Here is a 12,893-nt window from a genome sequence, read left to right as displayed (position 1 = left end):
TGTTCGGTAATACACGTTTTAACACATTTAAAAAGAGAGTACTGACTGTATTTCAACTACGTAGTTTCTATACCAATTGTGACATTTCCCCTTAAAATAAAAGTTAGTCACTCATAAAATGTTTGAAAGGGAAACAACTTTTCACGGTACCCTCTCGCGCCAGTTGTTCCAATATTGGAACATTTATGTTTGACGGTAATTTAGAAGTCAATTTTTCAACTTATCAGAATATCCTCCTGACTAAAGAAAGGCATATCCATTAAAGATTATATTCCAAGGGAATCACAATTTCGAAGGCAAAAGTTAAGGAATTATAACTTACCTTTCCGACGAGCACATGCTGTTCTCAAGATGGGACAACTAATAAACTAATTAAGGAGAATTCAGTTCTTCATTGTTACAACTGTTAAACTTTAGAATTGTATACCTTCAAAATAACCAACGTAACATTGTAGGAGGATAAATTTCCCCAAAAACTATGACCACGAGGAAACGTACATTGTTGAGCTCATGTTCCAACAATGGAACGACGGGCTCAAATGGATTAATACAGATCCTGGGACATCTAGGAATACACAGAGATACCTAGCGATTTTTACAAATGAAGGTTTCGAAGTATTAGTTTTCGGAGTCTATATGGGTCACTCCAGATATTTTCTAGGAATAGTCAAGAATGTGAGTTAGGAGCTGACGAAAGGGAGAGTGGGAGAGAAGAAAGGGAGATGAAGGTGTCGTGTTGCTATTTATAAATACAATACGCGACACTTCCGGATTTAGCCTTGTTAAAATGGGAGACAATTCGCAAGTGCCGCTCCTAGTGGCGTGACATGGAAATTCGCGCTAAATTTACATACGGAAATGGATAAATAAATTACGTATAGAAAGAAAGTGTTACTAAGATATTGACTTCAAAGTTGCTAAAGCAATTCTGGATAAATGAATGAAGAATTATTCGACAGGTTATTATTTAAAGACTAAAATTAGATACATAATCAAGATGTGAAAAGGACTGCTGTGAAAAGGCTTGATCTGTCATTTATGCATTACTTTTTAGTTTTAGCGAAAACAATCTATAAATTTAGTCTCAAAAACATTCAGACTTTCCTATAAGCAATACTTGCCATTACATTAGGGTAAAGCGAATTTGCATCATTATATTGTTTCAACAAAATATGTACATTTCTTCAATCACCCATATTTTCTTCAGTGTTTGACAACGCATTGTGGCATTCCAAATAGGGTAACTTGGAACGCAACCAGCCACACACATACGCATATGCATTTTCCTTAATTAAATCAAACCCACAGATCACACCTACAACAACACATCGGTATTGAAGGTTAACAGTTGCACTATACAATCAAATAAGCTTATTATACTTTAAGCCAGTTTAAATATGGGTCGCGCAGGTCAGAAGTTTAGGAAGTACTATAAAAATCTCGTGTCACTTGAAGAATATGTATGCAAACACAATATTTACTTACATTTATTTTTTTCTTGTCACGAGGGAAACGGAAAAAAAGACCGGGAATCCTTCTGCACTTCATAGTTATTGCAGCCAAATACAGCACATATCTTTCCACTCATATTGAGAGGAGATATAAATGAATGACACACGCTACCATTTATGTCAACTTAATTCAAACGCATAAATAACGCCAAAAACTTCACAAACAAATACGCGTGCTCTTATAATAATTTATTTAACGCGCACAATGTGCAAAGAATTACTATATAAAACATTAGTCTTCGTTGCAAAATTTCACCAGTGATTCTGATCGCTGTTTGAAATTTAAAATATGGTACCTAGTACAGTGTGCACCACATCTTAAACATACACAGTTCAAACCTGGTTCATGATAACGCTTTATATTACACAGTTTATAATGGAACCCATGAACGGAGAACCTTGTCAGCAGGTGTCGCAGTTCATATCCACCTTGAACCCACTCGCGATTTAGCATGGCATCGGTAGAGTAGAAATCTTCCCAGATGTCAGCCTTCTTCGATCGTAGGTCTCGAAGCAGATGTATATAGGGTGTTGTTGCTGGAAGTAACAACTGTAACCTTAGCTCTTCCACATAAAATCCCTCTCTGGATAGCTTATACACGAGCCGGGAAGGAGAATATTTGGAGAGGCACAGAGCCCGTTTCAAGTAGATTGCCTTTAACTTCTCGATTTTATCTAACTGTTTCATACTCAAATGTTCCCAAATGTTTTCCAAGCCATATGTTGCTATAGGGCTGATTTTTAGATGAAAGAGTTTTATGGCCGTTTCTAAAGACAAGTTTCTCAGGTGCTTAATGTCAGATATTGCTTTCATAGACGCATTTAGACGTGGTCTTATGACAGAATCAGTAACTCCAAGTTCCTCCGCTAGATAGTGCTCTAATCGCTGTCTCTCGATATCTCGCAGAGTGTCGCGTATTGTCTGTACCCTATTTGCCGATAGCCACATTTATGTGACACACTAAGCAGCACTGACGAGTGGTGAATTTACAAAGACCTTTAAGTTACTCTAAAAACAAATTTCTTTTTCCATGGTCGATTGCGCTGAAATGGTCGAATCCAACTCTGCCTTTCCGCAATTTACAGAGCTTCTGCAGAAGAGAAATTCAAGGTACATTGTTGGCAATAATTATACTACTATTGGTCACACTGGTTAACTTTTAACAAACAAAAAACAAATAAACTAAAGATGGCTGCGAGAAGTTCGTCAGCGGCTAATGCTTTGGTAAATAGTGGGACAGACATGGATATTGTGGAAGTCGAGTCTCCGGAGACAGAAAACAGAAACATTAGTCTACCTGGCTATGGCAGTATTGAAGAATTCACACAGGTAAATTTCTCAGTTGTTATCGCACGTGTTCGTGTATGAAGTCCATTTGAAGTATTATATGTTTACTATTATACTGGGTGTAACAATAAAGTCCAAACTTTCTAGACCTACTCCACACACGTAGAAGAAGAAAATATATTATATGGACCTGGGCCCGGAAATGCTTTATTTCCATGTTAGAACTCATTTTCTACAACTCTACATTGTAAATTAATCATGAGGGGAAAATACAGGAACAGAACATATCAGCGAACCACATTAAATTCTCTCTTACATGAAATGTTCAAAATGTCCTGCTCGCACCAAAGAGAATACTGGCCGCCACCGATAGCCACATTTATGGGACACACTAAAGAGCACTAACGAGTGGTGAATTTACAAAGACCTTTAAGTTACTCTAAACACAAATTTCTTTTCCCATGGTCGATTGCATTGAAACGATGAATCCAACTAATGTGACGTCACTTTCGTCACACATTTTGTCACATGCATCTACCTGCCGTAGCATGTTCTTCTATGTTTTCCTGAAAGTTTGGCCTATCTTATTGTTACACCCTGCATTACTGCTGTATACTTCTTCTGAGAGAATATCCAAAATGTATTTCCACTTGGTGTAGTGTGTATGTTTGTATTATTTACTTTATATTTTGTCTGTAAAGTGATATGATTTGAATTGAGCCTGCATGGGTTATAAGGAGCGCATGTACTATACATGCACTTTTTATTGATATATTTTTGTACTGGGTTGAGGAGTAAGGAGGGAGCACTGCTGTTTCCGGTAATACTGCCAACTGGATGGAAATTAAATCTGAATTGAATCGATATGGCCGGGCTGAGTGGCTCAGACGGTTAAGGCGCTGGCCTTCAAACCAACTTGGCAGGTTTGATCCTGGCTCAGTCTGGTGGTATTTGAAGGTGCTCAAATACGACAGCCCCGTGTCGGTAGATTTACTGGCATGTAAAAGAACTCCTGCGGGACTAAATTCCGGCACCTCGGCGTCTCCGAAGACCTTAAAAAGTAGTTAGTGGGACGTAAAACAAATAACATTACCGTATTATTAGAATCGACATGATCGATCAATATGAATTTTCTAAACCTTTATTATCTTACGCCTACAACTGTGTCACACATACACAATATATAATACTATATAACATTTCTCGATGCAAAACTTGTTCCTAACATGAATTCTATAGTTTGGTTTTGCTGTGTGAACAACAGCAATATGAGTACATAAAGTGTACGCCAGATGTCGCACAGCGATCATAAGCGATTCTTAGTTAGTGTTTCAAAGGTTGCCAATACGAATCTCGAAGATAACCGAAGTCAACCGATTCAGCACTAGGGTGTAAATCTATCGCTAAAAAGTGCGCAGATAATACTGACAGACGAGTAACCTATTTGAAGTAATTCTTGACATCAGTATTGACTGAAGCGAAGGCTGGAAGGAAGCAGCCACCAGATTCCCATTACATCATTCATGGAGTGGCATGATAGCAATTCAAGGAGATACAAGAACATAGTTTTCATTTGCTTATTCCAATTAAAAATACTGTGAAACTCTTGTCTCTATAAAATTATTGCTTCAAATTTTATATTTCAGGCAGGTTTTAGAGCTGTTATGGAAGCCACCAAATCATCCAGCGGCTTACCATCAGGTCTTAACTGGGATCTATATTCTAGCTACCCAGTGTTTCATCGCATTATGGAAACTGAAGGAAATAGAATCCTGGATCTGTGAGTACCTACTAATAATTTTTGTTTTCAGTTTTCAAATTTAATCTTTGAGTGATTTAATTTCTTGACAACAACCATATAAGATTTCATAAATGTATTTCTTTGCTGTTTGTGTAGGATAACAATGATATTACGTCATCAAGGGATAAATGGAAATATTTCTCGACGTGATTTAGAAGAAAAGTTTGACATGATTGTGGACACAAATGATGTTATTCTTGAACGGGTGGTAAGTTTTCTTATTTATTATATGTATTTTTGCTAGCATAATAGATAATTTATGATAAGTTTTGTAGCCCTCCATTGGAAAATGTTTGATATTTTGTAAGAGCTCAGTAAATTTGAACAAAGGTATGGATATAAATTTAAAATGCCTACAGGAATTTTATTTATATATACGAGTGTGACATCTGTGATATGAGGGAAGCTAAAATCTGATACTTGTTTTTATACCAGAAGGAAGAGACCCAACGCAAAAAAAATATTGCAAAGCCACCTGGCCATTTTTTGGAAGTTAGTGAAAATGAAAACCTACAACCTGTTTTCCAGTCTTTGACCGGGTCAGGGATGTAATTAATGAAACATATATAGGCTGTTATTGCAGTGGGGTCGCCACTCCCAAGGTGATTTATTAATGAGTGATAAATGCTATGAAATGATAGTGGAGAGTGTTGCTGGAATGAAAGATGACAGGGAAAACCGGAGTGCCCGGAGAAAAACCTGTCCCGCCTCCGCTTTGTCCAGCACAAATCTCACATGGAGTGACCAGGATTTGAACCACGGTATCCAGCGGTGAGAGGCCAACGCGCTGCCGTCTGAGCCACGGAGGCTCCTTTTGAAGTTAGTAATGTTGTATTTTTGTACTACCCGTTGTACCCATTGATGATGGAACTAATACATAGCAAAGGGTGACCAGATTAAAATAATGAAAATGTGGGACACTTCAACTACCATTGATTGTTAGGTGCTATTTTAAGATTAGAATTTCTTAACACGAGCTCAGACCTCACAGAAAATACCATTTATTAATAGGAAACAAGTACTGATTATTATTAAAAATGGAACTGGCCCATTTCCAGAAGGCCTACATAAAGTGTTGCAAAAAGGAAACTTTTCCCTTTGCAAAAGCTAATGATCATGAATATGCCTTTCAATAAATGATCAGTGTTGCCAACTTATATTTTCAATATCCGCTAAATACTACTAAAATTCCACTAAAATTCCGCCAAGAAATCCAATCTCAAATAATGAGCAATAATAATAATAATAATAATAAAAGTAAATGTCTGCACTCACATGATCTGTGAGTTTCACTGGGATTAACCGCCTGCCTGCGAGCCGGCGAGCTAAAACTTGTAGGCGTTTTAGTGCCGGGTGCAAACTAGCTGAATCCCCTACCTCAAGGGCCACACACAAAACAGGCCAGTTCATTAAACGGTCTTCCTTCATAGCATAAATATAAATTCTACTCTCTCTCACAGTTTCATTATCTGTCATCATTCGTCAACTAAGAGATAAGTACGCTTTCCCCACTCATTACCATGGTCTCATAACATCAAATCCAAATAACATGTTTTCCTCATGTGATTACTAGCTCCTGATAAGAAATACGGAATAGCTCGGAGACAGACTGGAGTACAATTTTTTTTTAAACCGTAAAATTGATAAAACACTAAATTCTGCTATAATAAATCTAGAATTTCGCCAAAAAGTCTGCTGTCCGCTAAATGATATTTTTCTCTGCCGACAGTGTTCTAATTCCGCCAAATTTAGCGGAAAATCCGCTAAGTTGGCAACACTGTAAATGATACTCAAATATTGACAACGAACGATTTATGTGCATAATTTCATAGAGCGTCTACTGCGACCAAGACCTACGGTAACACCTAATGTGACGTCACTTTTGTCACATTTTGTCACGTTTCACAAATTTTCGGATGACTCCCAGCCATGAGATATATTCATGTAAAAACAATGTTCACTATGCAGGATTATAAGTTGCTATATTTACATTGTATATTCATCTGTCTCATTGGTTTGTTACATTTAGTGCCAACCAAACTTTACACAATGAGAAATATACATCAGAACTTTGTGATAAATAAAGTTTAAATGCAGTATTTTAAAATATACGGGACGATTCACGAAAAACGGGGCCAATACGTGTCTCATATATATTTTGCTGAGACAACAAGAGACTTTAGAAAAATAAGGGACAGTCCTGTAAAATAAGGGATGTCTGGTCACCCTAACATAGCACGTCCATGGTTACATTTCTGTTGACCCCTCGTGCTGATGTCAACCATGGCCTTAATTAAGGTTCAGCCCCAGTATTTGCCTGGTGTGAAAATGGGAAACCACTTAAAGCCATCTTCAGGGATGCCAACAATAGGATTTGAATCCACTATCTCCCAAATGCAAGCTCATCTAATTTCAACAAGTAATGAAGACTGTGTTTATCATAATAGAGGTTGAAAACGTAATGTTAGTTAAATGTCTACAAACCTCCATCAGTCTAATGGCCTGATTTATTCTCCCAACTTTAGATCATCCTGCGGTTTATGTCGGTGACTTTAACAGTCATCATTCTCAACAGGGATATCCATTGAGTATTGGGTACGTGGAGAAAAGCTGGTCATATGGTCAGAACTTTAAAATATACACCTCATATGCAGTCCCAAAGAGACTGGTACATTCAAGACTGGGAGATGGAATTCTGAAACTAATCCTGATTTGAGTTTGTCTCAAGTGACCATCAGGGATTCAACTTGCCTGTAAGGTGCTTCTAAACTTTTCACACAGCCATCATTGCCCAGTTCTTGTGGAAGTAGGTATTCAGATATCTATTATTAGTTCCTCTCTGTTCCCACATTGGAAGTTTGATAAAGCCAGTTAGGAAAAGTACTCAGCTGATATCGATAGTAACATGAGATAGATCCCACCTTATGTCGGCAGTTAGGTATATAGGTTTGCAAAAGCAGTATTATCAACTGCTAAAATGTTCCCAGGGGAGTGAGGAAGGAATGTATATCAGGATGGATTGAAGCATGTGAACAGCTTTACAGTGACTTTAGAGTTGTGACGATGGTGTTGCTGATGACCACCGTCTGAAGCCAGGTGAAGTAGATAGACAGGAACTAGGAACTATGGAAATGAGCTTTAAGCACTCCAGCAGAAAGGCTTGCAGTCTTTTTTTTTTTTTAAACCCACTGGAGAGTTTCCCATATCCTTCAGACCAAACCAGTTGTAATTCCCTATCAAGCTGCCAGTTGCATTATTAGCTTGTTGAAAGTGAAACCTGAGAAACTCCACAAAAAGTTGATAAAGCAACAACTATATGATATGAAAAGGCACATTGCACTACTTCACAAGGGTGCCCATAGGATAGTTTGTAGGGGGGGGGCTAGACCTGGGGATATGTAGTATATTTAATATTTTGGAAGATGAATGGCGACTTGTATTCCACGGTAGAATACCACACACGGTATCCCCTACCACTTCTATGTAATACCCATTTTAAAATCATTTTCTGGAAAGAAAAACATCTGACTATATTAGATTTTTCCCTTTCAGCGAGAGCTGGGGGAGGTCCCCCACTTTGCCCCCAGGCATGGGCGCCCATGCTACTTCATCAAGTATTTCTGCCTCCTTCTCTGAAGATGCACTTCTAGTTGCACTGAGAGGAATAAAGAATTAAGGAGGCACCAGTTTTCGATGATACACACTGATCTATTAACACACTGCAGTAAGAATGCAAGGAAATATCTACTACAAATTTTAAAGTAATATCTTATTTACAGGAAAACTTCCATGGAGTTCAAACGGACGAAAATTCTAGCTGTTCTTAAACCAGGTAAACCTGTTGATTGCCCTGAAAGTTAAAGGCCAGTTGCTCTAATGAGTGCTTGTTTTAAACCCTGGGAAAGCTAATTTACAACAGGATAATCCATCGGATATTCAACACTCTTCTAACTAAACGGGCAGGTTTCAGACCCCTTTAAAATTGTGAAGCTCAAGTACTATCCGCACACTTTATGTTGGTGCATTTACACCCTAGTGCTGAATCGGTCGACCTCGGCGATCTTCGAGATTCGTACTGGCAACCTTTGAAACACAAACTATGAATCGCTTAAGCATCGTTGTGCGACATCTGGCGTACACTTTACGTACTAGTACTGTTGTTGTTTACACAACAAAGCCAAAGTATAGAATTCATGCTAGGAACAAGATTCGCATCGAGAAAAGTTTTATAATGTTATATAATGTGTATGTGACATAGTTGTTGGCTTAAGATGATAACGGTTTAGAAACTTCGTATCGATCGATCATATTCTCGATTCAATTCCGATTTAATTTTCCTTCGGTTGGTAGCACTATCGATACCGGGACACCTCCCTCCTTACTCCTCACCCCCGTACACAAATGCACCAACATAAAGTGTGCGGACTATACTAGCATTAACAAAGCATACTGAGGCTGGTTTTGAAAAATGGCTAGAGTGGAGCAGAGTTTGTCAGCCCCTGTTTATGATGGGGTTTGGCGATATGGAGTCATGTATAAGTTCTGCAGACAAACAACCCCATGTTTATGATGCGGGTTGGCGATATGGAGTCATGTATAAGTTCTGCAGACAAACAAAATGGTCCAAATAGTTGTAAATAATAAACAAAGCAAGTGTTCTCAACACTGGACTCCCTCAAGGATTTGTTCTTTCTCAATTGCTGTTTAATTTATACATTGCAGACTTACCTGCGACCACCTCTCAGAAGTTTGGCTATGCTGACGATCTAGCAGTAGTTACTCAACATTCTATTCTGAAAGAGAGAGAGGAGACTCTAAATGCAGACTTTGACTGAAGTGTTGGAAAACCATATAAATCAACAGGGGGCGAGCGACTTGGCCATGCGGGTAGGGGTGCACAGCTGTGAGCTTGCGTTCGGGAAATAGTCGAACCCCACTGCCGTTGGCCCTGAAGATGGTTTTCCATGGTTTCCCATTTTCACACCTGGCAGATTCTGGGGCTGTACCTTAATTAAGGCCACAGCCACTTCCTCCCCACTCATAACCCTTTCCTGTCCCATCATCACCATAAGACCTATGTGTGTCAGCATGACGTAAAGCCAATTGTAAACCAACAGGGTCTTTTAAGGCTAGGAAATGGTTTGTTATAGCAAAATAACGGAATCCAGGCTTGTGTTTGGTGCACACAGGCTGAAAATTATATTACAAACATCATTCTCCAGATATCTACGTAATATCCAAATAACTAAATATGTTTTATGTATAATACATGGTCTTTTTTTTTTTTTAGCTCGCTCCGTGTGTCGGGGAACATGCACGGAAGACGATAGCGCGGCCGGTGACTCATTTGCCGAGAGAGATATTGCTTCATAATCGGCTAAGATGTTCTAATGCAGTACAGTAGCTATAACCATTGCTTCACAGCAATAGTTTAGTTTAACATCTGTGGTATTGGTAGCGTGTTCAGTGTGTTCGCTTTAAAATAGTGTAGTTTCTGTAGGAATATTAATCGTGTGTTTAACGAGTGATGTATACAGTAGAACAGCGTGTGTTCATTGTGTTGTGCTATGCGAAGCATTCTTCTTATACACAGTTCTGCTTTCGATTCATTCTCAAATTTCCTGGCATCCTCCCTCCGCATAGGAGTACGGTACGTAAATTAGTAAAGAAGTTCCGCACCACCAGGTCCATTCTTAACAAGAAATCACGCAGGAGACGAACCGTTTTAACAGAGGAAAAGCTTGACTAAATAGGAGATCTCTTGGAAAGAACTCCAATAAAATCCATGTCACGTCTTGCCATACAAGCTAATGTATCATTATCTTCTGCCCACAAAGCAACAAAACTGTTAAAAGCAAAACTGTACAAACCCACCCCTTCCCAATATTTAAGAGGACCTGACAGTTTCGCTCGAGTTCGGTCTTGTAACTGGTTGCTTCAGTCGGTTCACGATGGGTATGTTGACCCAGAACTTTTATTTTGTAGTGATGAAGCATGGCTACATTTAAGTGGCTATGTAAATAGTCAAAACATTCGCTACTGGTGTGCAGAAAATCCCCAGCAGCTGCACGTCTGTGCACTTCATGGTGCGCAGTAAGTGCTCGCAGAATTATAGGGCCTATATTTTTCCATGTCTGATCGATATATAGACTTCATTCTCAGACCATTCTTTCAAGAGCTGATGGAAGAAGAAAGGAGTATTGGTTATTTAATGCAAAATAAAGCGACGGCATACACTGCTAATCAGTCTATGGAGGTAGTATGGGAAGTTTTTGAAGATCATGTGATTAATTATCCCCCTAAATCTCCTGATTTAAATCTCTGTGATTATTACCTGTGGGGGAGGCTGAAGGGAAGAGTGTATGTGAACAACCCTCACACAAGAGAAGAACTACAAGAGAACATTACACAAATTATTTTGAACATCACACGGGCTGAGATTTGCAGAGTGTGCAAACCTATTTGCGAGGTGTCAGGCATGTTTGACAGCTGAGGGACAACATTTTGAACATAAAATGTAATGCCAGGTAGATTTTAGACTAATAGTTTCACTAAAAATGGATTTTGATAAGTGTGAATTGCTATGAGTAGTGGGGAGGAAAAGCGCGCATTATACCGGCTAGCAGCGGAGTGTAATTGCGCCAGCCGTGCTGTGCTCTGAGCAGTGCTGCGGAGCAAGCTAAAAGAAAAAAAGACCCTGTAGATTAGAAATGCCTACAGCAGGAAATAGATTAGAAGTCCAGTCAATTTAAATTCAGTTTCAAGAACATTAGAGTATTTCAGAAGTGATTTAAAAAATGTTGATGCTAGTGTAAATTAGTTTTCTAAATTTGTGTATAATTTGCCATAAGCAAAGTAATAACCAACGAAATTTCAGATCATGACCCATCACATTATTTTGATGTGGTCTCAAAAGGTCATTTATAAACTCAGTATAATTTTTCTGTAAAGTTCCAATTTAGGAAATATCTATATCTTCTTTCTGTTCACTCTCTTCATTTTCAGGGCTGTAATCTTGATGAGCTGGCTGGCATTCGTCGCAATCCAGATCCGGTGTTGGTTGAAGCCACTGGAAATACTACTCGTGTTGTGAGTGGCAGCTGGAATCGTAACATTCAGGTATGTGAAAGAATATGATAATTGGTGTAATATTAACCTTACTGCTTTAATGTTAGTTGTCAAGACAAACTTTTAATGGCTGTTCCTCAAAGTGAAAAACTTAAATGTGATGAATTCTTAAATCTAGTTTGCTCTATATTCATATTCACTTGTCCCCAATTTCGGACATGTATGTTGAGAGTAAGAGGAGAGAGATTTCCTTCTCTTTTGTGTATTGTTTATTTATAGAAAGTCATTAATAAAATATTATACCATTATAGTAGATGCAATAGCCTCAGTCATCGCCATCTGCCATGCTTACAATGCCTTGTCACTTCAGCCGGTACCCTGTACATGCAGTAGTGTTACAATCCTTCACTACTAACCTCGGAGCGCTGCAAAGATGTCCCTCCAGCTTGAACTTTGAATATTTTCCGACTTAAAGGTTTTCCATTTAGGTACTTAGGTTCAACACATGTTGTTGTGTTTCGCGAAAGATAGGAATTGCTATTTTGATCATGCTTAACTGCTCATTATGACCACTGTCAGAAGATGAGGTGCACATAGTAAAGGGGATTTTGTCAGTACAGGCAGAACAATGTCAGTCAAAGTTTCACATACTCTGGTAGACACACACTTTGAAACTTCACACACCAATTGGAAAATTATGGTCATTATCCACAATAATTCTTCAGTTGGATAACACAGTTTATCTGAGGGAGAGTTGTTGATATACAATTTGATATACGATTTCTAATCACTATAGTTCCGTTTCTGTGAGTTTCAACTTGACAGTTAACCAGAAATCAGACATTGGTGCCAAATTGTTACGAGTACAAACAGCTAGTTCACGACACATAACACAAACGAAAATGTATATACGTGAATATAAGTCCACAATCAGTTATTGTTTGTAGCAACATGCTTAACTCACATAACATTTACAATAACACATAACATATTTAGGATAAGGCTATATGATAAAAAATAGATCAATGCTCGAACAGATAAAATGCAAGAAAATGAAATGAAATTTCTACTCACTATCAAGAAGAGCTTAGGTTGCAGATGGATTCAATTTCTCCTGTGTATGTTGTATGTTGGGTATTCAGCCTGAAGGCTGGTTTGATCCTCTGCAGCTCCGCCAACAGCTGTCATAAATAGCCTAGGCGTCACTGAAGAGGCGTGCTAGGGA

General features: G+C 38.5%; 1 protein-coding gene across 1 annotated transcript in view; it reads left to right on the top strand.

Moving 5' to 3' along the window:
- Positions 1-2,700: 2,700 nt before the first annotated feature.
- The window catches only part of Rrp6 (exosome component Rrp6), a 189,046-nt gene continuing 178,853 nt past the window's right edge, over positions 2,701-12,893 (top strand). The window contains exons 1-4 of the mRNA XM_067149157.2: positions 2,701-2,841; positions 4,446-4,579; positions 4,697-4,808; positions 11,606-11,719. Coding sequence (XP_067005258.2) covers positions 2,701-2,841; positions 4,446-4,579; positions 4,697-4,808; positions 11,606-11,719 — 501 coding nt within the window. The remainder of the gene's footprint in view (positions 2,842-4,445; positions 4,580-4,696; positions 4,809-11,605; positions 11,720-12,893) is intronic.

The sequence above is a fragment of the Anabrus simplex genome, chromosome 6 (assembly GCF_040414725.1).
Source record: "Anabrus simplex isolate iqAnaSimp1 chromosome 6, ASM4041472v1, whole genome shotgun sequence".
Lineage (NCBI taxonomy): Eukaryota > Metazoa > Arthropoda > Insecta > Orthoptera > Tettigoniidae > Anabrus > Anabrus simplex.
This window is presented reverse-complemented; position numbering and strand designations above follow the sequence as displayed.